Source organism: Ursus americanus, chromosome 26 (assembly GCF_024610735.1).
Source record: "Ursus americanus isolate L20-20 chromosome 26, mUrsAme1.1.p, whole genome shotgun sequence".
Classification (NCBI taxonomy): domain Eukaryota; kingdom Metazoa; phylum Chordata; class Mammalia; order Carnivora; family Ursidae; genus Ursus; species Ursus americanus.
Window position 1 is genome coordinate 18,053,841 of NC_142152.1, and position 22,651 is coordinate 18,076,491.

The 22,651-nt window shown below is 48.2% G+C and overlaps 1 protein-coding gene across 8 annotated transcripts in view; it reads right to left on the minus strand.

Annotated features, from left to right (window-relative positions):
- DPF3 (double PHD fingers 3) overlaps positions 1–22,651 on the minus strand; it is a 247,751-nt gene that overhangs the window by 50,347 nt on the left and 174,753 nt on the right. For 4 of the 8 annotated variants that reach the window (XM_045807888.2, XM_045807887.2, XM_087856089.1 and 1 more), the window contains 2 exons: positions 7,433–7,561; positions 3,157–3,271 (listed from right to left, as the gene is read on the minus strand). In XM_045807888.2, the coding sequence (XP_045663844.1) occupies positions 3,157–3,271; positions 7,433–7,561 (244 nt within the window). Of the gene's footprint in view, positions 1–3,156; positions 4,565–7,432; positions 7,562–22,651 lie in introns of all 8 variants that reach the window. The other 4 variants (XM_087856090.1, XM_087856094.1, XM_087856091.1 and 1 more) reach the window with 2 other exon arrangements.

Below are 22,651 nucleotides of genomic sequence, written 5' to 3' on the forward strand. Positions count from 1 at the left end.
AACGGTCATCACTTTTACATCAACAGTTCTCCCCAGGGGATTGGAAGGTTGTAACAAATTTAGAAAGTTCTGTGTCTTTGGTTGTCCTATCTTTGGGCTAAGACTCAGAAAATTTGGTGACACGTTTGAGGCATTTTGGAGGGTGCTTTCCTGAGCTGAGGACAAAGGAGACTAGTCAGATCTTTTTCATCTTGATGACTCTAATTTCTTTTCTATTGAATTTGAGTAGTGATACTTAGAGCAACAACAAAATGACAGATGCGTTGACTGCTGGCACAGCTCTTACAACTCCTGAGGTCACAAAAAAAAAAAAAAAAGACTTCATTCCTAATAGACGTTAAGTCGGGAGGGAATGTCTAGAAATGATGGTTTAGAAGATGAGCTCTCTGCAATAATCTGCACAGAATTTTAATCGGAATTGTCTTTTGGGGGATCTAGTTGTTTACTCTTCAGTTTTAAAATTGCTCTCTTTTAAAGCTATATTCATTACAACACCCCTTTCTTTGATTGGACTTGAGAAAAAGCGAGAGATATCTATCTACCTATCTTTATCTTCCCCTCTTTGATCAAGTATTAGTTGGAAAAGGAGTATTAGTTGCAAGAAGTGCATCTGAAACCATAGCCAAAGGAGGCATTGTGATTCCAGAAAAATCTCAAGGAAAAGTATTACAAGCAACTGTAGTAGTTTGTTGGATCTAAAGGAAAGGGTGCAGAGATTCAACCAGTTAGCATGAAAGTTGGAAATAAAAGTTCTTCTCCCAGAATACAAAGGCACCAAAGTAGTTCTAGATGACAAGGATGACTGTTTATTTAGAGACGATGGGTGACATTGTGGGGAAGTACGTAGATTGAAAAAAAACCACTATTAAAATGACATCACGGGAAGCTGCCCATTCCACTGAAGTTCTGAAAGCTTTCATCATGTAGGAATTTCCATGTCTCTCTTTTATAATAAATTAATGATATCCAATCCTTAAAAAAATTATAAATAAAAAAATATATATATATATATATTCCACATACAGGACCATGCAAGTGGCAGCACAGAACAAGAGTAAAGGAATACAGGTCCTGGAGTCAGGTTGCCAGGGATCAAAATCTGGCTCCTTACTAACTGTGGGGGCTTAGGTACATCCCTTAACCTTATTACTAAGCCTCAGATTCCGTATCTGTAAACTGGGGCTGATACAAGCACAGCCTCCCGGGGTAATCATGAGGATTAAACGAACTGTCCTAGGGAAAGCACTCAGGACAACGCCTGCTCCATAAACGTTGGTGGCTGCTACAGAGAGAAAGGGGGATAAAGGCATAACATCAGCCACGCAGGCACCTGGAAACCCATGACAGCCACCTTTCTCCTCCTGCACCTCCCGCGTCTCCTTCCTTCACCTGAGACGTTTGTCTTCAAAGCCACGTTCATTGCACTCCCTCAAACCTCACTCAACTTCTCTGGATTGATCTTTCTCCACTGAAAAGTGGAAAATTTGAACTTGATCATCTTCAAAGTCCCCTCCAGTTCGTTTTTGCTTTTTTAAAGGATGTAAATTCTGACCGAGTCTGTTGGAGGATACTATGAGCAAGGTGAGACGAGGTGCTCAGGCCATGCTAGGATACAGTACTACGCTCGGTTGGCTACACCAACTGAGAGAGATGAGGACACCTGTTACCCCGAAAAGGAGAAACTGAGATCAAGCTCTGCTCGTAAAATTAAAATAGAGAAGCAACAGCCACCCTAGGATAAATCTCTCCATGGGAGGCTGCCTTGTTTACACAGGTCTTCATTTTGGTTCTCCTTCAGAACCCCCTGCTAGACTCTGAAATTAGGTGGCTTTTTATAATTTAAATTAAGTAGATTTTGCTTAAGTTCAAGTTCAAAGGCAAGCTGTCATTGAAAAATGTTAGGACTACGAACAACTACACAGATGTCAAATGATCCTACGGATTGGTTGGACATATTTTTATTACATAGAAGCTCACACTTCATCAAGGAGGGCAAGTCACAATGCTATGAATCCAGCATCTAAGCCCAAGCAACAGACAAGTGACGAGGAGGAGAAGGACAGCAAGAGCAGGTTGTATCCCCTTAGCAGAAATCAACCGGAACCAACTCTAGGGGCTTTTCCACACGTGTGAGCATGCAGGACTGGTACCACATGGCAGGGTTATTCCGTATGTGGCCAGGAGCAGGGCCCACGTACAGATTAGGAAGAACATCCCATTCTCTCACAACCGAGAGTAAATGCCCAGGCCGGCACTTACACATTTCAAGCCGGAGAAAAGTAGAAGTTCTTTCTGTCTCAGGCTACCAGGGAGGCACAAAGAGTCCATTTGTGGGTTTCTTTGCTTAGTCTTTGCTTTTGTTCGGTGGGCTTGTTATTTTAATGAGAGGTCTCATTCATGAAGATTTGCAAAGCCTGGATTGTCCAAGTAGATCTTCCCAGACCCTTACAAGTGGCCTGTTGCCTGGGTGGCTACTTGGCTCTCCCAACCCAAGCCAAATGGCAGCGCCCTTGTCTCTGGACCTGTGCTCTCATGGAGGCCGGAGACCCTGATCACACTTAGTGGAAGTTTAGAATCTTCAGATCAGCGCAGTTGAGTGTTTTCCTAATCAGAGATCCTCTTTAATTTGGACTCATCCCCTTGGCGGTTAAGTTGGTCCGTGGAGCATGGAATACCACCCTAGACATGCAGACCCCCGTGTGGCCGCACTCTCTCATTCTGCCCCAGTACAGCAGCCAACTCCGACCTCAGATCCCTGGACTCCACCCACCAGGGGCAGCCAAGGGACGCAGAGTGAGCCAAGCACTTTCCCAGCCATTTTCTCGTATGGTTGAAGCCAGAAGCCAGAAGCCCACCATTCTCTGCACAGGGCCCCTCCCACAGTCCAAGCAAGCCTCGGCTGCCACACGAGCCCCAGGCCCATGTGGGGAAGCATGCACACACAGAAAGCAGAGGGCCGGGGAGAAGACACTCCACGCCGGTAGCCAGGCCCACACTAATAAGGTGGTGTGAACCCAGGAAAACAAAAGACAAGCCGGGGGAGGAAAAGGAAAGAAAGAAAGAAAGAAAAAACAAACAAACAAATAAAAACAACAATAACAAAAAATAACTATGATGGTTTTGCCCTCACTGTAAGACAGGCCAGCCAACACATACCTTTTGACTAGGGCTGCACGGCTGTTCATTCTTGGGACTGCCAACAAGGTGGATGGTCTTCTCCATCGCCCCAGGGACCTTGAGCAAGTGTTGCTTTGGTTTATTTCAGGAAGTGCTATTGGAAACATAAAACAAAGTGCCTGGAGGGCACTATAAAAAAAAAATAGAAGAAGAAACACGGGAGACTTGATCATCCAATGGGAATTTATGTTTGTAAACAGGGGCCAGGGGAGAGGGGCATATACTGTGAGGTATCATTCTTCCTTCCGTGAGCGCGGCCTCAGGTTGCTTTGTCACTGCTGAGTCCATGACTTTCTGTTTATATTCCGTTCCTGCATTTGGAAATTGCTCTTCGCCAGGAGGAAAGTGAGGAGAAACCCAGCGACACCACCACAGCGGCTATGCTGGCGGAGGGGAGGAGCCCAGGAGGTGCCCGGCAGCCAGGGCCCAGGCGCTGGAGGGGGGCCACACGCGGAGGCCCAGACTTCCCAGGAGCTGCTGACATTTTCTCGCAAGCAGGGAGGAAGTTGGAAAGGTCAGGGAGCAGAAATGGGGAGGGGGTCTGCCGTAGGGAGCCACACACTCCGTGGGGTACAGAAAGTGCCATCATCTCCCAGCGAGGAAATCCTCCCGACTAGGTGTCCTTGAATCAATCCCTCCCCCAGCGGCTCTCTCCCAAGCAGGATATCACTTCAATTGCTTTGATTTCCCTTCTCTCTCTCTCTCTCTCAAAAAAAGGTCCATTTCTAATAATAGCTAGAATACATAAATAATCATTTTTAATGTTATTCGTTCTTTGTTTCCAAACCCAATGTTCCTCCTCTCTTCATTTTGCCAATAAATAGGAAAACTGAGGAAATCGACTCTGCTCATGTCAAAAAGACCCCCGCCACCCCCCCAAAGAGAGACAATCCGCCTAACTTCCCATTTCTACAGAAAATAAACAGTACATCACGATGCCATCTCTCTGAAGGACCGTCATCCTCCTCTTGTGTTCTGCTTTGTTTCAGTAGTTTGTGCTTCTGTTGTACAAACCCAGAACAGGGGGGGAGGGGGGGAGGATGCGTGTGGAAGGAGAGAGGAAAAAGCAAGGATGAAGGGAAAACCTCAAGTTGACTTTCATTTAAAAAAAAATATATATCAGACCCAGAATAATGACCAAAGTCAGAGGGTGACGGCTAGTCGCCCGGAGAGTCTGTTCCGTGGGTTTAGCAACTGCCCTTTTTATCTGCTGTGGGCGAACCCCGGCCACTGCGGCGTCCTCGGCAGGAGCGAGGCTCTTCCAAATCGTCCTCATCAAAGCCGTGGAAAGTTGACGTGTCACTTTCTGACGTGGAACCGAATAAGTCCTCCGTGGTGCGTGCTGCGGCCGCCGCCTCCTCCTTCCTGCCTTCTCCTCCCAAATGAGCTGACATGTATGATGAATATATCAGCACATGGGTTAAGCAACAGACAGCATTATTAATATTCTTATTACATTCTTACAACGTTACTTTTAATAGCAAGACCAAAAACCGTTTCACACCAAAAGGGATTAGCTGGGTGCATCACCTGGCGACAGGGATTCAGGGTAACGGGACAAAGCCAATATTTCCAGGGAAAAGGATTCCTCCCTCCCCAGAAAGACATCATCTCTACCACAGTGCGTATGTCCACAGCTCTGACAGCGACAGAGTCAACCATGGTCTGTCTTTCTCCTCTTCCATCTGCACGCACACGCATGCACGCCCGCTCACCCCCGCCCCAGACAATGAGTTGCCTTGGTGGTTTTTAAGCCCAGTTGGTATTTCTCTGGTGTTTTCGGTTGGTGTTTCTTTGAACACTGTCTGTCCTTCACTTTGACAGTCAGCTTTACAAAGGTATTACTGTCAGATAACCCATTCAAGGTGGTTAAGCCTCCACCATTTTATTTTTATTTTTACCCGTTTCTAATCCCACTCTCATGGTACCCTTTCAATTCTGCCCTTACGCCATGTAGTTCATTTGTACTGAAAGCGAGAAGTTGGAAAGTCTGATAAGCGGTAGGCAGTAAAAGAGTCTCTTGTTTTCTTTAAAGACTGGAGGAAATTTCGGTGATCTGCACCCGCATATATGGGCGCGCGCACACACACACACTCCAGCCACTAAACACGCCCAGGTCTCAGTTACTCCAGAAAGTCCAGAGTTGTCAGATCTAACTCAGAGCACTAAAAAAGCAGGATTTAGGGGTTTCAAAAGCCTAATAAAATACAGTATCCTGAAATCTAGAAAACTCAGGTTTAAACTTATTCACACTGTAAATGGGCCCCAGGACCACCCCCGAATGAGGTCACAATGTTTCACATATAGTGTCAATTTCAGGAATCTCATTTTCTCCCCAGGAAACAGAGGTAGCAGGGAAGACGGGAAGGGAAAGACAGTTTTTCTGAGCTTCGCATTCTTCCTTGGAAGGACTCCAAGGAGGCCCTAGAGAAGTATTCGCCCACCTGCCTTGGCAAGCATGTCTCATGGGCTAATGCCACCTGCTTATTCCCAAGGTAGTGACTATTTCAGGAGCATCCGAGTCAGACCTTGACTAAACCATCCACCAAAATTGGCAAATGCAATGAGAACACCTAGGCTGGTATCAAATAGCCCCTGGGTCACATAGCAGACAGGTCCTCGGGTGGGGGAAAAATGCTGAAGCTTTTATAGACAACACCAACTTCCCATTTCTGGTCCCCCGTGGATCAGATCCAAGTACCCCACCTTTGTAGGGAACGAAAGGGGAAGATTCAAGCAGCTTGCAGGGAGCATTCTGAAGCTGCCCTCTCTAATGCACCCCAAACCCATAACAGTCCATCACGTTCTGCCTAGAAAATCACTCCACCAGGTGACTTTGCTTCTGGCAATAGAGATTTTGTCTGATCGTTTGCTTTTTAAAAAAACACTGAATTGAATTTCATTTGTTTCGTTTTCTCTAATTATTTCTAAAACTATTCATTTTCTTTTAAGTATTTAAAACCCAGAGTGCACGCTCACGTGAGCCCTCTCCTCTAAGCTAGCACCAGCAGGGTGAAGAGGCCAACGTGAGGTATCATGTTTGGAAAACAAATGAACATGGACGGGCCACCCGGTCAGGTCCTTAAGAGCTCACTGCTGAGGGTATGTGCGCTGGAGACCACAGTCGTTTTCCAATTACTGATATGTTACTCAAGTCAGTCTGGAACCCTGAACAACCCCAAAACCAAATATAAAAGGACTGAAGTTCAGTTTTGCAAGCAAAGCAAGGGAAGAACTGAGTTGTTACAGTAAACCCAGGTGCAGTCACCTCGGTCCGTCTCCTGGGCCTCGGAGCAGAAAAGACCCTGGAGAGAAATAGAGGAAGGAGCAATGGCTTCCCACTGCTACACCAACACCCCAGCTGAACAGCATCTTGCCCACTAGCAGCGCTGGGTCAGACTAGAGATGAAGCTGAGATCTTTGCTCCTCCCTGCCTGTGCTTTGGCTTCGCAGGCACATCAAACAGTATGAAAAACAGGTCGCACCAACCAACCACGACCAACCAAAGATAATGGTTTGGTTAGAATTGCAAAATGAAACATCTTGAACAAAACTTGAAGGCCTGAATTCCGTTTAAGAAAGAGATAAAAAGACCCAAATCTGTTTTTGTCATTTTAGTCTTTGGAGAGGCCAAAGATGAAAATTTCAAAGCATGCTAAGTCGACTTCAGATCAGCCCTGAGAACACCTGCCCTTTGGCCCCCTTGATCTATCAGGGTCTCTTTTGTCTGTTTTATATGAGACAATGGGATGAGCGGCCAATGGAGGTGGTCTTTATGCAGCTGCCCATGAGCCCGGGGTCTCAGACTCCCACAGTTCAAGATGTGGCTACTCTCCCTATATTCATGTTTCCATACTCTTCCAGTATGCCCCAGGCACTTCCATACAACACACATCTCTTTGGTAGGTGCACACCATCTGATACAAGGAAGCATGTTGTCCGTGTCTCCAGGTGTTTCTTAAGACACTACCTCACTACTGTCCACAACAATACACACAAAGAAATAGCCACCTCATGGAGACGCCAGACAGGAGCCAAAAGCTCCTTTCCCTCTTCCTACATCCCAGGGCACAACTTCTTGTTCTTAAGACTCAGAGAAGAAAAATATCAAAATGACCTGAAAACTCCTCTCCACTCAAAATCACCACCATGTCTTCTCCACTCCACCCTTCAGCCCCCATACAAGATGGCGGAGGAATGCAAGTGGAACAGCTCCTGGTCTATGGGCACAGATGCAAGAAGGGGCCACACTCACCAGAGCGTCCACAGTCTGCACAGGACACCAGCTCTTCAGGTCGCCCACTCTTCTTGTTCATGTTAGAGCCCCCCAAGCAGAAGTCACAGTAGTTGTTGGGAATGACTGTCCCATCCGGTCCTTTCTGGGCTATAGAAACAGTAAAAAAAAAAAATCTGATTTTAGGCTAACGTGAGTTTCTACTAGCCCCTTTTCTCCCATGGTGTGGCAGAATCTGTTCTGGAAAAAATATCAAGTTAGAATGCAAGGTTTCATTACAATCAAGTTGCTACATTGGGCTAAGTTTTCTTTTTGATCCTCTTCAGCTCAATAGCTCTAATCCCTTGCAAGCCGTCCAGAGTTTAGTTTAATTTCTGCAATATTTGCAAAACCCATCTCTGTGTTTTTACAGAAACTACCTTGCTCCTCGGGTTGCGTTCCTGAATGAGCCAAGCATCCAGAAGGCCTACCAGTCAAGTAAACTTCCCTCATCCCTGAACAACCAGCCCTCAAGCCTTAGGCCTCAAACAACAGGTGGCAACCATAACCAGTGGTGGGATGAGAGGAAGAAAGAACGGGGAAGACGCTCTTGTTCGGGAGATAGTCCTTTGTCCCTGAAAATGAAACAAAGAAGCACTGATGGGAGTCATTTCCAGGAAGGACACTGAAGACGCTTCTGGGGACGCTGATGAACATCTCGGCAGGTCAACAAGTGTCCACTCTTGTTCAGCCTTATATCCCTAAAGTCCATACTCATTTGCATGGAGAGAACCCAGGATGAGTTAATCAGCAGACCTCAAGGGCACTCAGCTCAGCCTCATGCCAAACATAAGTTGAATGGTGAGTTAGTGAGCATACCTTGAGGCTTAAGACCTTCATAAGTCACCCCCGCTGAAGGTCCTTATCCAAAGGCAAAGAAAAATCTTGGGACATGATCTCAAAAACAAAGCTTATGAGAACGGCACATATTCTCAAGCACTGAAATCATTCGCCATTCCTAGGGGAGCTGGAAAAGCTTGGACAGGTTTCTCTGCATGGGGAGAAATGCCTCCATTCTCTTGTTTTTCGGTCCCTATTGTGGAGACTTCTTCACGTGAACACTCCCTGTTTGCAACTAAGAAGGAAAGTCTGTCTGTTTACGGGATCAGCCTAAACCACAGGGGTATCTTCCTCCTCGCTATACCCAATGTCTGCTGCTATCTTTCATTATTTACCGGCTAACATTAATCAGGGTCCCGTAGGGTACAAATCTGTAAAAGGAAGCAGATATGTGAGCAGAAATACCATCCAGACAGTAAGTGATAAACGGATTCACCCACTTTAATATGATTCCCTCTGGCCTTCACTTCCTCCATGCCTCTGCTTTGCCTCCAGGAATAGAAAAACTTACCTGGGGAAGGCAGAAGACAAAAGCTGGCAGAATTACATTATAGAGAGTTAATCCATTTATCAGTTGCTATTTGGATTGTTTAATCAGTTTCTAAGTCATTGATTTTCATCTTCAGGGAGGCAGACAATTCTCTGCAAAAAAGGTGTTGGCTGTTGGGGGCGGACGGAGGAGCTGGTCACACCCTGTGGCCTCTTGAGTGTGGGTTTTTTCTTCACCACTCCCTGCCTCTCAAAGACTTCACAGGTCATAAAGAACGGTTTTGCAAATAATCCCCAAAATCAGTATGCCTGCAAAAATCGTACTCTGAAATTTTCATTGCCCAAATCCAGAAGAAAACTCCTTTCGTCCTTCTCTCTCAGTTGCCATCTTCAACATTTCCAGAACTCTCTTAAGAAAATCCAAGCATGTCTATGAAGCAAATAAACTCATAGTTTTCTTGTTAACAGACTATTCTAGAAATCAATCAAAAGGTGAACAGGAAGAAGTGGGGTATATGAAATTTCGGGGCTGAGTGTAAACCAGAGCTAACTTTCATGAGTGATAGGAACTAGAAAGAAAATATGGAGATACCAATCACAACTCAGGTAGCTTCCCGCATGGAAAGCGATCAAAGACGTCCACGTATATAATCCCACTAAAAGTCTCAGGAGCCCCAGCCTACACCATCTGTCTCTCCTGTTCTTTTAGGGACTTCCTATTATGTCATATTTTTCTCTCTTTTCACAAACTCTTTAAGCAACCAAAGAATCTGGTTTTCTCCAACACGGTGTATGCGTTGTGATTTATGAGGATGAAAGAGAATAGAGTATAAGAACTCCCAGGTAATTCTTTACAGTCTTTCCCACCAATGGATCGTTGGTAGAATGCCCTCATTGAATCGGGACGCCAATACTACAAGAAGTTAAAAATTCAGAAATGATCTAGTAGGGCAAAGCAGATAGTGATAGAGAGATTGGTCTTGTGTAAAAAGACCGAAGGAACAGAATTTAATTCATCTAATAGAGAGAAGTTTCTGAGAAGACTGAATTAGAGCAGGATCCCCACATGTATCTGTGTTGGTTGCTGGCCATACAAAGTGCCTGGCCAAGGAGGTGAAGAAGGTGCTAAGACCCCAGTTGTAGGCCCTGCTCTGTGGAGCTGTGACATGTCAGGGCTGGGGAGAGGAGAGGGGTACCATTTTAGTCTAGCAAGGACCCAGTAGAGAAAGTGACAGTGAACAGTTACGGTTCATTTTTGGCAAAATCCTACACCCTTCTAATAATAGTGAGCTCAGAGCTTCCTTTCATCTTGTTCAAATGGTGTGGGATAGACTAATCAAAAGTTTCTTCATCTGGTTCTCTTATACTTTTTGGTATTTAGGGTTGGTTTCAGGGTGAGAGTTTTCCCATAGAGCTCTCCCAATTCCCCAGGTGAAAGGACCAGTCAGGCCTTGCAGAGGGCACTCTGTTGACATCACTTTCATGACTCTTCTCCTGTTAACGCATGTGTACACCTGCCTCAAATGCCTGTACTGAATGATCTCCTCCTTCAGGTCGGGCACCTCGTCTAACTCATCACCTGTATGCCCTGCACACAGGAAATGGTTAACCACAATGTGGAGGATGAATGGCTTAGAAAAGGATGGCGGAGATGTGAGTAGACAGCCCAGTGACACCCCTGGGACATCCTCCTAGTGGGGACAGAGCACTGTGTTTGCTTTCCCTGCGGTAGAGTTATCTGTCGCTCTGAATATCATTCACTACATGGTTTATTTCCCAAGTCCTCAGAGAGAAGTGCTGGTCCGTGTCCAGAGGGACCGGTCAGTGATCTGGCCTGGTGTCATGTCTAGCTCCCAGAGTAAATAAGAGTGGATGGCTGAGGGCCCTGGGTTTCTGGAAGAATAAGGCCGCACCCCTACTGCGGTAGGAGAAACATCATCTTGTACACAAACATACAAGAAAGCATAAGACTATGATTCACTGTCCTTGAGAAGGGGACGCCAGGTGGCTCCTACCCATTCAGCCTCCCTCTTGTTCAACAGTTTCTCGAAACGAAAAAGAAGTGGACATTTATTACACTACAAAACTGTGATAGATATTCCGCTGGGTGTTTTACATACATTGTTTCATTGATTCTCACAAAAACTTTGTAAAGTGAGGATTATCTGAAGATGACGTAACTGAAACCCAAAGAGATTATGGGGCTGGCTTCACCCCTGGGTCATCTATGTCCCCAGAGACTCTCTGCCTCCTGGACAGTCCAGGGGCACACACTTCCTGGCCATATCTTGCATATAAAATATTTCATAAATCTCTTTAGAGTCAACTTGATTCATCCAATACGTCATTTAGGAAGCCCAAAGGGATAAAAATGATTGAGATTGGCCTGATAAAAGCAGAAATTCCCTTTGAACTTAAATTTCATGTCCCTACCACAGTAATCCATACTGGGTGATCCTGTTTATCGTCACATACTCTGTGAAAATACTTCTCCAAAGAATTCCGGAGGCTCTGGAAGGAATTTTTTTTTAAGTAAAGCTTACACCACAGCTATACTGGCCTATGGCCTGACCCAGCCATGAGCAATTTCCTGGTACCGTGTATGAGGTCATTATAAAAAGGATTTTACTATAAATAGGAGGCTCACACAGACCTTGCAAGAGGGATTTAAATAGAGATTCTGCTTCTGCTTATGGGAAATTGAGTCCCACTTTATAGAATAAGACAACAGGAGGGCAAAGACCCGAGTGGTATCTCGATGGCGGCGTCCATAATGATGGATTTGGTTTTCTGTTGATTAATGTTCATAGGCTGGGATCATATAAGAGATACAAGGAAGCTGCCGAGAAAATAAAGTGAGCCTTAAGAGTTTAGGAATTTACCCGGGGAGATAACTCTACAAAGCGCAAAGTGGGAGGAGGAGAATGGAAATCAAGAACAAAGTTCATGAGGAAACACACACACACACACACACACACACACACACACACACACACACACACAAATAAACAGAAGATGGGAGGGAGCATTCAAATCAAACCAGAGAAAGGAAAAGCCAAGGCCCAAACAGTCCCACCACCACACTCAGTAAAAGGTGAGCAGTCATTCTGGAAAGGTATTACTGTACACTTCAATCAGGCCACGTGTCTTTGGCAAACAAGGCCCCAAATCTTCCATAACACTACCACCCAGACAGGGCTGTCTTTCCCCCTTTCCGTCTGATCTCCGCGGCGATATGCCTGCCACTCGGGAAACGAAGGAGTGGCGAGGACAGTCTGGCCACCAGCAGCAGCCCCTCATCTGGTCCTGCCAAGACCGAAGCTGTGTCCCAAGTGGCCTCGGGAAATCGGAAACAAGCCAGAAGGGGAGGCCCCCCCCCCATGGCACATCCACAAAAGCATGACTTCACATCCTGAGCAGACGCTCAGCCCGCCTGCCAGGGCCCGGGGCGCACAAGCACGCGGCCATGCTCCGTGCCTACCACCCAGCCGCGCGGCCCAGCAGCTCTTTCTTCCCGGGCCTGCGAGTTGGGGTGTGTGGCCCTTGGGGAACTGGAGGGCAGTGAGAAGAGCCCTCCAGGAGGAGCCGTGCCTCTCCTCACCCCTCTCACTGGCTCCCCCACCACCCTCCACGGCTGACAGTTCCCATCCCTCCACAGGGCTGACCTGTTTCCATGGCAACCGGAATCCTGGGCTCCGGCAGCCTCTGGTCTTGCCACCTGTTATTACTTCATCTCTCAAGTGTAAAGCATCCTAGCCGTTGCCACTTGGCTGTGCAGAGCGCATCTTCAGAGGATGGAGGAAACGAAAGGCGAGAGGAAAGAGGGAACGCAGAAAGGCAGCCCCAGGCTGACCACACAGGACACACACACACACAGGCCAGGCCGGGCGAGAGGAGGGAGGGTGGAAGCCAACGTGCCTTCCCTTCAGAATCAGCGAGCAGGCCTCAGCTGGAGGCCACCACCACAGCCCGCTACCTTGTACCCAGGCTTTAATGAGGGCCGTGGGAGGGGCGGGGAGCAGGAGGCCGCTGGGGCAGCTGCACAGAGCTCTGCGTGGGCCCACGAGGAGCAGGGCAAGGAGAGGGTTAAAGGAGCAAGATAAAGACTGTGGGGAAGGCTGGACCAGAGGGCAAACAGAGCCTCAAAGCCTGGATAAATGGCCTTAATTCTCATGCTCTTGCTCACCCTCCTCCTTACGTGTTTACTCATATAAATTATCCCCAAGGCCCGACACCTTTTTTCACTGCTTCCCTAGAACTGATGAAAAAACAAATCCTACAGATCCAAGGAATAAAAACGTTGGGATTCCATTCAGGCCCGTTCCACTTGGCCACTAACAGCAGCTCAGGCCCCACCCCAGGGTTCCAGAAAGAAGACAAATGATGCCTACCTCCCCGCATGTGGAGAGGCCAGGGGACCGCGGAGCCCAGCAGGGAAACAGATGTCTGGGGCCACTCCTGCACCCCCGCCCATTGGGCCCCCAGAGTCCTCAGAGGCAGAGAACTCGCTCAGGCTCACCAGCCATCATGCCATCGTGCCACCCAGCACTGGGGACAAAGAGAATGTAGACGAGGAGGAAGGAGGCCGGGCTGCTCATGCAGGGTGATTCCAGGCCCTGAGATGAGTCTCCCGGGAGAAACAAAGGCCAAGGGCTGACTCAATAAGTCTTCAAGTTTATGGATGGGCCTAAATTCCCCACAGCCCGTGGTGTTTAGGACAACACGAGAAAGAATGAGCTGAAATGGCAGGGCATGCTGCGGGAAAGCGGGGAGCCGAGCCGGTCAAACAAAGGCACGGTAGGAGGAGTGGGCTTCTCTGAAGAGGCCTTGGGCCCCGGGGAGGATCACGTGCCTAGCTAGAGGCAAGAGAATACACTAGATGACATCGCAAGGTCCCTTTCCGGCCTATGATCTGATGATTACAATAGGGTGAAGGGAGAATCAGAAAGGTGAGGTCTTCCAAAGCCAGAAGACCTCGGCCTCTCATCGCTGTGTCGTGTGCGCAGTCGGTCTCTCTGCCTGGCCGCCGCAAGCTCCCTAAGGGCAGGAGCAGTGTCTTGAAGGGTGGGCTCCCAGCATCCGGCACCGTGACTGACCCAGTGCTGGCAATAAATACTTCATGAAAGGATGGACGATCTTCACAGACGCTTCTTTAGAGAAAGAAAAAAAGTCAGGCAAAGGGAAGTCAAAGGCTAGGAGTCGAGTGGGTGTGAAGCGTCCCCGAGGACGAAGTGACCATTCTAAGGCACTGAGCATCAGTCCTGTTCATAGCAAGGACAGAAAGAGGGAGCCGCTGAAGTAACTGGGGACCCGCTGGAGAGAATAAGCCTGCAGTGGAGAAAGCCAATGGGCCTTCCCTCCCTCTGGAATCCTCTCCCTGAGGCATTTCTTGGAAGACCGGGATGGAAGGAGCTAAGAACGCCCAGACTCAGTTGACTCCAGAGCCCCTTGAACCCCATGTTCAAGGGCCTCTCGCCAGGGGCCCCACAGCAGCTGAACAGAAAACAGGCTTACTATGTGTTTGAGTGACTGCGGAATCTTTATAAAAGTTTGAAATGTGGTGTCGGTCACCCCACCCTTCCTTGCATCTATTTTCTTTTCCTCCATCTTTAGGGAGTACAAAACTCACACTGTTAGACACACACCTTGAGAATATTTACTCCTAAACACAGTGCCATAAAAACAGAAGACCCGTCTGCTCACATCGATGTCTCCATCCTGATGGACGTATTTGGTTAGAGTTGCAATTTGCCTGGAGTTTGGATAGCACATCCCCGATGCTGGGGCTGGGTGGTCACGTGACCCATCAGTAATGTCCTTTGTGCTCCAGACTCAGGCTGGCAACTTCGGGTCTGTCATTGATGTTGGAAAAGCAAGGTAAAGACCAAGCAAAGCTGATGACTTTTCGCAGGGCTGATTAGGGAAAGCACAAGAAGATATTTCAATTTTCCAGTGGAAGGTCATGTGGGTCAGTCCATGCCCTGGCATAGCAACTCGCTCTTGCCACCAAATGAGTCAGTGGAAGGGAAAAACATTTAATCTGAGAGTAACTATGTCAACAGGGCTCCGAATGAAGTGGTGTCATTCCCCTTAGAGAATTGCAGGACATCGCTGTGCTTTAGAGAGGGATAAGCTTCGTCTGTTTAAGTTGTCAGGATATTATTATTGTGATATGAGAATTCAACAAGCCCCCTTCGTCTCTTGTTCAGCCTTGCCTCTCCCCACCCCTCCTCACCACCACCTCCAGGGGACCCGGCTATGTCAACCCCAGCAGCCCACAATGGACCAGCATTTTCTAGGTCCTTCAGACTGAAAAGCAGTACTCAAGAAAGGGAAAAGGAAGTGTCTCTAGCGACAGACCTGAGGATTAGGACAGAGTCAGGAGATCACAGAGCAGAAGGATAGCCGGCCCAGGGATGAGGGCCCAGATGGGGAGCACCCCCAGAAAGCAAGCCAGGGAGCAGGTGCTGAGAGCCACAGACACATTTGCCACAGTAGGACAGAGCCGGAGGAAAAGAGTGAAAACCAAGTCCAACCCCCTGGATTTAATAGCGCGACCTGGTTCCTGGCCAGTCGTCTTAAGTCGGTGAATCCAAAAGAAAAAAGAAAAACTGAACGTCAGTCTCCAAAAGAGTGGATTTCTCTGAGGTAGTGGTTCACTTGGGAACTTGTAAAAAATGCAAATTCTAGGCCCCTACGCCAGACCTCCTGAATCTAAACTTCTGCGGTAGGACCCAGCAGGCTCTGTTTTAAGGAACAGCTGATTCTGCGGCGCGCAAGCCGGAGAATCACCGCTCTACGGCCACACGTGTGTCACACACATTTTCCGTTAATGCTGTGCTTTCTAAGAACTGACTTGTTGAATCTCTACATAACCCTAGGAGAGAGATGCATTCATGTTCTGACTTTACATAGATGATATGGCACAGTGCAGCAAGGTAGACGTCTCAGGTCATATGCCAGTAAGCGGCTACACGGGCCCTCAGGCCCACCAGCTAGTACCCTACCACGGGCACAGAAGCCACACGCCTGAGGGAAGTCAAGTCAGAGTGGGTGGCAGGCCCCAGGGCTTCTCAAATTTGAGTGCTGCGCAAACGAACCATTTAGGCCTCTCACCAAAATTCAGATTAGGATTCACAGGTCTGGCTTAGAGCCTAAGATTTCACATTTCTTACAAGCTCCCCCACTGGGTGGCCAACCATCTGGATTTGCCTGGCGCTGAGGGGTTCCCAGGGCACAGGATTTTCCGTCTACAACAGGAATCCTAGGCAAACCTGGATGAGTTGGTCACCCAGTCTCAGCTGATGGTGAGGCTGTTGATCACACCTTGAGAAGAAAAAAATGCAGGCCCTTAAGGTGAGAAGTGTGGACCGCATTCACGTGCGATAGAAGGTTTGGGAGTGGAATATGGCATAATCTATTTTCTACTTTAAAAAGACCTGAGAAACAAACTGAGGGCTTCAGAGGGGAGGGGGGTGGGGGACTGGGATAGGCTGGTGTTGGGTAGTAAGGAGGGCACATATTGCATGGTGCACTGGGTGCTATACGCAAGTAATGAATCATCGAACTTTACATCAGAAACCAGGGATGTGCTGTATGGTGACTAACATAATATAATAAAAAAATATTATTATAAAAAAAAAGAAAATCATAAGAAAGGGACGCCTGGGTGGTGCAGTCATTAAGCGTCTGCCTTCAGCTCAGGGCGTGATCCCGGCGTTATGGGATCGAGCTCCACATCAGGCTCCTCCGCTATGGGCCTGCTTCTTCCTCTCCCACTCCCCCTGCTTGTGCTCCCTCTCGCTGGCTGTCTCTATCTCTGTCAAATAAATAAATAAATAAATAAAATCTTTAAAAAAAAAAAAAAAAAGAAGTTGCAGTGATCAAGCAGGAGCTGGTGGAGGCCAGGAGATGAAGAAAAGAAGACAGATTTGAAGTATATTTGGGAGGGGAAGCTGATACAGGTGGTGACAGAAAACAAAGCCCAGGATGAATCCTAGGATTTTCGCTTTTGGCACAGCATTATCATTTTTAAAGAACAAAGTCAGAAAGAGATGTATATAAGAGCTAGGATAGGAAAGACAGTGAAACACAAATGAGAGAAAGATACAGGAAAATTATTGAACTAAGTGATGTGTGATATTGTTTTCAAGAGTAAGACTCACTTACGAATTAAAATCTTGGGCAGAATTTGTAATGGGGAGTTCATATAACACCACAAACAGCTAAAGTTAGTTTTGAAGATTAAATGTGCCTACTAGGGATTAGATTGTGTCTCCCCCAAAATGTATATGTTGAAACCCTGCCCCTCAATGTGATGGTATTTGGAGGTGGGGCCTCGGGGCGGGGTGGGGGGATTAGGTTTAGATGGAGTCATGAGGATGGCAGGATTAGTGCCCTTATATGAAGAGACACCAGAGAGCTTGCTTCTCTCTACCACCATGTATCAAGGAAAAGCCATGTGAGGACACAGCAAGAAGACGGCCATCTCCAACCCAAAAGGAGAGTCCTCATCAAACACCAATATGGCCGCACTTTTATATTGGACTTCCAGTCTCCAAGACTGTGAGAAATAAATCCTTATTGTTTAAGCCCCCTAGTCTATGGTATTTTGTTAGGCAGTCCAAGATAAGTGCCCATTAATATGTTAGTTTCTTTTGAAAAGTCACTGTGCACTATGATGCAATTCACAATTGGCCTACAGGTGAAAATTGAGAGATACCACTTGGGCAAAGATCCCGATGTTGAAATAAGGATCCATCACTTGGGGTTCCAATGTCCCGACTTAACTGAATGGTGTCTAACTCAAGCACATTCACATCTCAGCTTCCCATTTTGCTAACCAGGTGACTTTCCAAGCCTCAGTCTCCTCCTCTGCAAAATGAGAGTCCCAGCATGTGCCTCACGGTCTATGAACTTAAATGAAACAATATCTGCGAAGTGCCTGGCACCTAGTAGGCCTTCTGTCATTTCTTCCCCTCTTGATTCTCCTATGTAAAATAATTTCATTTCTGATAAAGGCGGGGGGGGAAATCTAAGGCCTAAATAAGCTTCCCAAGAAGTGACACATGATGGGAGAATTCACATTCACGCTCCATGTCTGTGAGCACATGGGTCGGAGTCAGTGTGCCTTGGTGTCCTCTAGGGGACACAGCACCACCCTACTTAAGGGCTGCTGTGAGGAGTGAATGAGAGAAATGAATGAATGAGAGAAATGAAGCCCGCCTAGCACAGTATCTGTCTGACACATTCAAGGGATGTCAGCAAGTATTACTGTCATTGTCATTACACAGGACGTGGAACTCTTCAATCCAGAACCTTCTAGGTAATTAGGCCCAAAATGTGAGAGAAATGAAAGAGGCTCACAGAAAGGCGAGGGGTGGGTGGATGTCCCATCCTGGGGAAATGGGACGGTAAATACAGGGATGCTACACTGGTTCGACTCTGCTCCACAGCTTTCTCCTGTTGGGTTTCCTGCATCCATCTTATTTCCCCAATTAAACCAGAAATTGTCAGGGCTAAGACCACATGGCATGCTTTTTTAGAGGCCCAATTATACTTAGTCCCACAAGTGGGACAGGCACAGTAAGTGCTCAATAAATACTCAGGTTTAGCCTGTACAGAAGGATTGCTGTCCTATATCTAAGGTTTAGCAAAGGATGCACCAGGGCCAGGCCAGGCTCTGATAGCTACGCCTGATGCCAGTGAGACCCCCATAGGCAGTTAGCTTCCCGGTATCACACAGCCACAGATGGGCCCTGACTCAGATTAGCCATCTGTGGTCATAGACATGCTCTGTTGGTCCGAATGGCACGGAGATGGGATATCAGCACTTGCAATGTGCAGGCACGGTGCCAAACACCCACATCGTCTCGCTGACGACTGGCAGCAACCCCAGGAGGTCAGTACCGTTACCCTCTCCATTTTACAGATGAGGCAACAAAGGAGGAAAGAGTACAAGTGACTGACCCACGGTCACACAGGCACAAGATGGCCGAGTGACAGGGTCATGACTCACACTCTAGCCTGGCCAATTCCATTGCCATTCGCCCAGCCAAAAGGTCTGAAAAATTAACTCCAACTCTATCCTCAAGGCCAGAGGAACCCCTCAGGTTTCTCTTCACTTGTTTCATAATCTGTAAACTGTTTAGTTAAATAATAATTCACCTGAAGAACACCTGTTGTTAGTTTCCAAATTTCCTCTTTAGGAAGTGAGAAGCAGCACACTTTTCCAGACAGAGCCCTGTATCTGAATTTTCCTCTCTCTCCCCTGGAACAAAGCCTGAATTTCCTGCGTCAAGGTTGGTAAGTGGTGGATGGTGTGCACTTTATGGTTTTTCAGGCACCTTCAGAGTGATCCAGAATCCTTAAGCTTGTGTCAAAGGCAATTTTCACTCTCTCTGCTAAAGCTCTAGCCGTTGCCCCCGGGCCGTATGCTAGAGGACAGGGATGTCAGGAGACTAACGTCTGTTAGATCTTTCCCATCAGTGTAGCAATGACATCATATGCTTCTTTTAGGTAATTTGCACATTATCAGACTAATTTTCAGATTATCTAATCAGCCGACATTACCCTTAATCAACTCAGCTCTCCTCTTCCCGTTCTGCAGAGTACAACGTGCCCTCCAAAGGCGCGCTAGGGTGCGGCCTTTCTTTCTCTCGGCAGATACCGAAACCTAGCTGTGTGCCAGGCACACTATCATTACGCAGAAGACGGCGACCTCCCGGGACCCAGGACAACCCAACTTCCATTCCATGGACCTGAGAAACTGGCTTGAAATAAATTTTATAGATCCATATTTTAGAAAGCACTTCCCTCTTAGGAGCTCGGAGTGTGTTATAGAGAACATTTTATACTCATTTATGCTATTAGGTAAAAGAGATACACCATGTGACAATTAATAATACGTCAAGCAACTTTCTTTGTAAATCATTTGTCCTTGCCTTCTAGCATTGCTATTGTGGCTGTCCTTTTCATACAGGACACCAGCTGCACGGCCTGGCATAGACGATGCTTCCAGCGGTGGCTCCCACTCCCTTTCCCACCGTTCTTCCAAAGCTACCGTCAGACCCAACTACAATCACTTGTCTGGGGCATTGTGCTATGTCATACCTCCCTGCCTTTGCCTCCACCTGGGAAGCCTTCTCCCTCCTGGGAAGCTCCTCTTTGTTCTTCCAGAGCTAAGTCGAATGGCCCCTCCTCAGCGAAGTCTTTGCAAATCCCCTAAGGTAGTGGTTCTCCAGCTTTCGTGCACCAAAATGCCCTGTAAAATACAGATTGCCATCCCCACCCTCACGGTCTCTGTTTCAGGTCTGGTGGAGTCAAGAATCTGCGTTTCCAACAAGTTCCCAGGTGATTCTGACGCCACACTGGGAGCACCACTGCCCTAAGGGGTACAAAGTGTGTTGTGCCCTTGAGCCCTTTGCTCTTCACTAGTCTATACATACACCCTTACACACTCCTTCTCAGGACAGGGATCGAGACAGTATTTAGCACACGGATACTAAACCAATGGATGGATGGACAGGCTGATGGACGGACAGATGAATAGTATTAGACTGAATCTATTTACACTGCTCTTCCACTCAGGTCCAGGACCTCACCAACGCCCACACCCAGCCCACCTCCCAGAAAAGTACCTGTAAAACATCATCTTTAGTAGATTGGCACTCTGCATAGAAGATAAAAGGAAATTCAAGAAGAGTTTGGCACGGCGAGCATGGGTCAGTTCTTTCTGCTACCCTGGCCCCACCAGGACTGTTTACCGAGGTGGCATTTCAGAAGTCACAAGAGAATGCTTCTGCGTGGGGCACCTGGGTGACTCAGCCAGTCTGACTCTTGATTTCAGCTCAGGTCATGATCTCAGGGTCGTGCCACTGAGCCCCATAACAGGCTCTGTGCTCAGTGGGGAGTCTGCTTGAGATTCTCTCCCTTCCCTTCTTCCTCACCCCCTGCCCCTCCCCCTGCTCGCTTGTGCTCTCTCTCTCTCTAAAATAAATAAATAGGGGCGCCTGGGTGGTTCAGTTGGCTGTTGGTTAAACATCTGCCTTAGGCTCAGGTCATGATCCCAGGGTCCTGGGATCAAGCCCCACGGTCCCTGCTCAGCAGGGAGTCTGCTTCTCCCTCTCCCTCTGCCCCTCCCCCCACTGGTGCACGCCCCTGCTCTCTCTCTCCCTCAAATAAATAAATAAATAAAATCTTTTAAAGGTAAATAAATAAATCTTTATCAAAAAAAGAGAAAGAGAGAGAATGCTTCTGCGTGGCACCACACAGAGTTCTAACCTGCCCAGGCCTCCCTCCATTTATTCATATACAGGTAGTCTGTGTGTGTGTGAACCCGTATGTACATGCATACACAGGCGCGCGCGCACACACACACACACACACACACACACACACACACGGCAATTTCACTTGTAGAAAGCAGACAGAGGTGGTCAGAGAAACGCAAGGAGGAAGAGGAAGCCAGCTTCGTGCGGGGAGGGAGGGGGAGGGTGGCGGCTTAGGTGGAGAAGACCCCATCAGAAAAGGACCACCCCCCAAGGTGCATGCCCGAGCGCCAAGCCTCCCCGGGCTGCCTATAGTTGAGGCGGACAGGCAAGGGCCTGAAGGAAAGGGGATGAACCCACGGAAGAGACAAGAAGTGTATATTCAGGAGAAAATGAGCGGCGAGGAGAGGAACAAAGGCGAGAGAGCCCGGGGTTGGAGGGGCCGCGGACTGCTGAGCTGGCGCCCAGGGTGGCCTGGGGCTGGGGGGCGCGGGGAGGGCAGCGCTGGCTCCAGCACTCCGCTCTGCGTGAAGGCAGCAGCAGCAGGCGCAGGCGTGAGCAGCGGCTTGGCTGGAGACCCAGTCGTCGGGGGGGTGCGGCAAGGGACAGCAGGCGGACCAAAGTCAAAAGGTCTCCACTGCGGCGGGCGGTGCGAGCGCAGATGCCCACGCCACAGAAAACGCCTGAGTCTGTAGGGCTGTTTCTCCCCCAGGCCTGCGTGTGCGCACCAGCAGCTGGGCCACCCTGCAGCTCTGCTGAAGAGGGAAAAGTCAGCATCCGCACTTTGCTGGCGTCCAGAACTTTTCCTGGGGGAACTGCAGATTAGCCTCTCAGATGAAGCTCTCCTGCCTCCCTCCCCCAGTCCAAAAGCCTTGCCAAGGAAGGATCACAAAGCTGGGACCTTCGATGCTGCAGAGCTGTCACATTCAATTCGCCACACAGCCCCAGTGGCATTTAGGGGTAGGATGGATGGGAGCCCACCCCCACCCCAAACAGTGGGAGCAGCTAATGACTGGGTATTAACGATGCTGGCAATTAGCACTCACGAGAAAATGGTTGGGGGGCTGCTCACCAGGGGAATGTGGGAGGGAACAGAGCAGACATTCGGAGCAGCAGACAGATTGGTGGCATGCGTGGTGCAGAGAACCTGGGAAGAGCTGCTGTCTCTCCGATTTGTTCAGAGAAATTGGGGAAGAGGGAAGGAATGGCTTCTGTGGACCCGGGGGCCTTCCTGCCACACCCTCCTCGCTAGCAAAATTAGAGTTAATCACAGAGTTCTCAGAGGCATTGTGAGCAGATGTTGTTAAAAAGGTGTTTGGGAAGGTTCTGGAACTTTCCTCTTGTAAGGAGGCCCCAGATGAACCCAGGGACAGCTATTCTTTTCTGTGCAGCTTAAAATCCTTGGGTAGCCAGAGGAGGCTTTTTGAAGAACTCGGTTTGTCCTCAGCAGGTGAGAGGGGAAGGGGAGAGGCCTCGCCGCCAGATTGGGGACATATCTCCATCCAGGAGGAGGAGAGACACCGCTTCCTGACTAAGCAAGGCCATCTGGCCTCACGGTGAAGACATGAGGAGACAGAAGATGCTGACTCACGAGAGTACATGA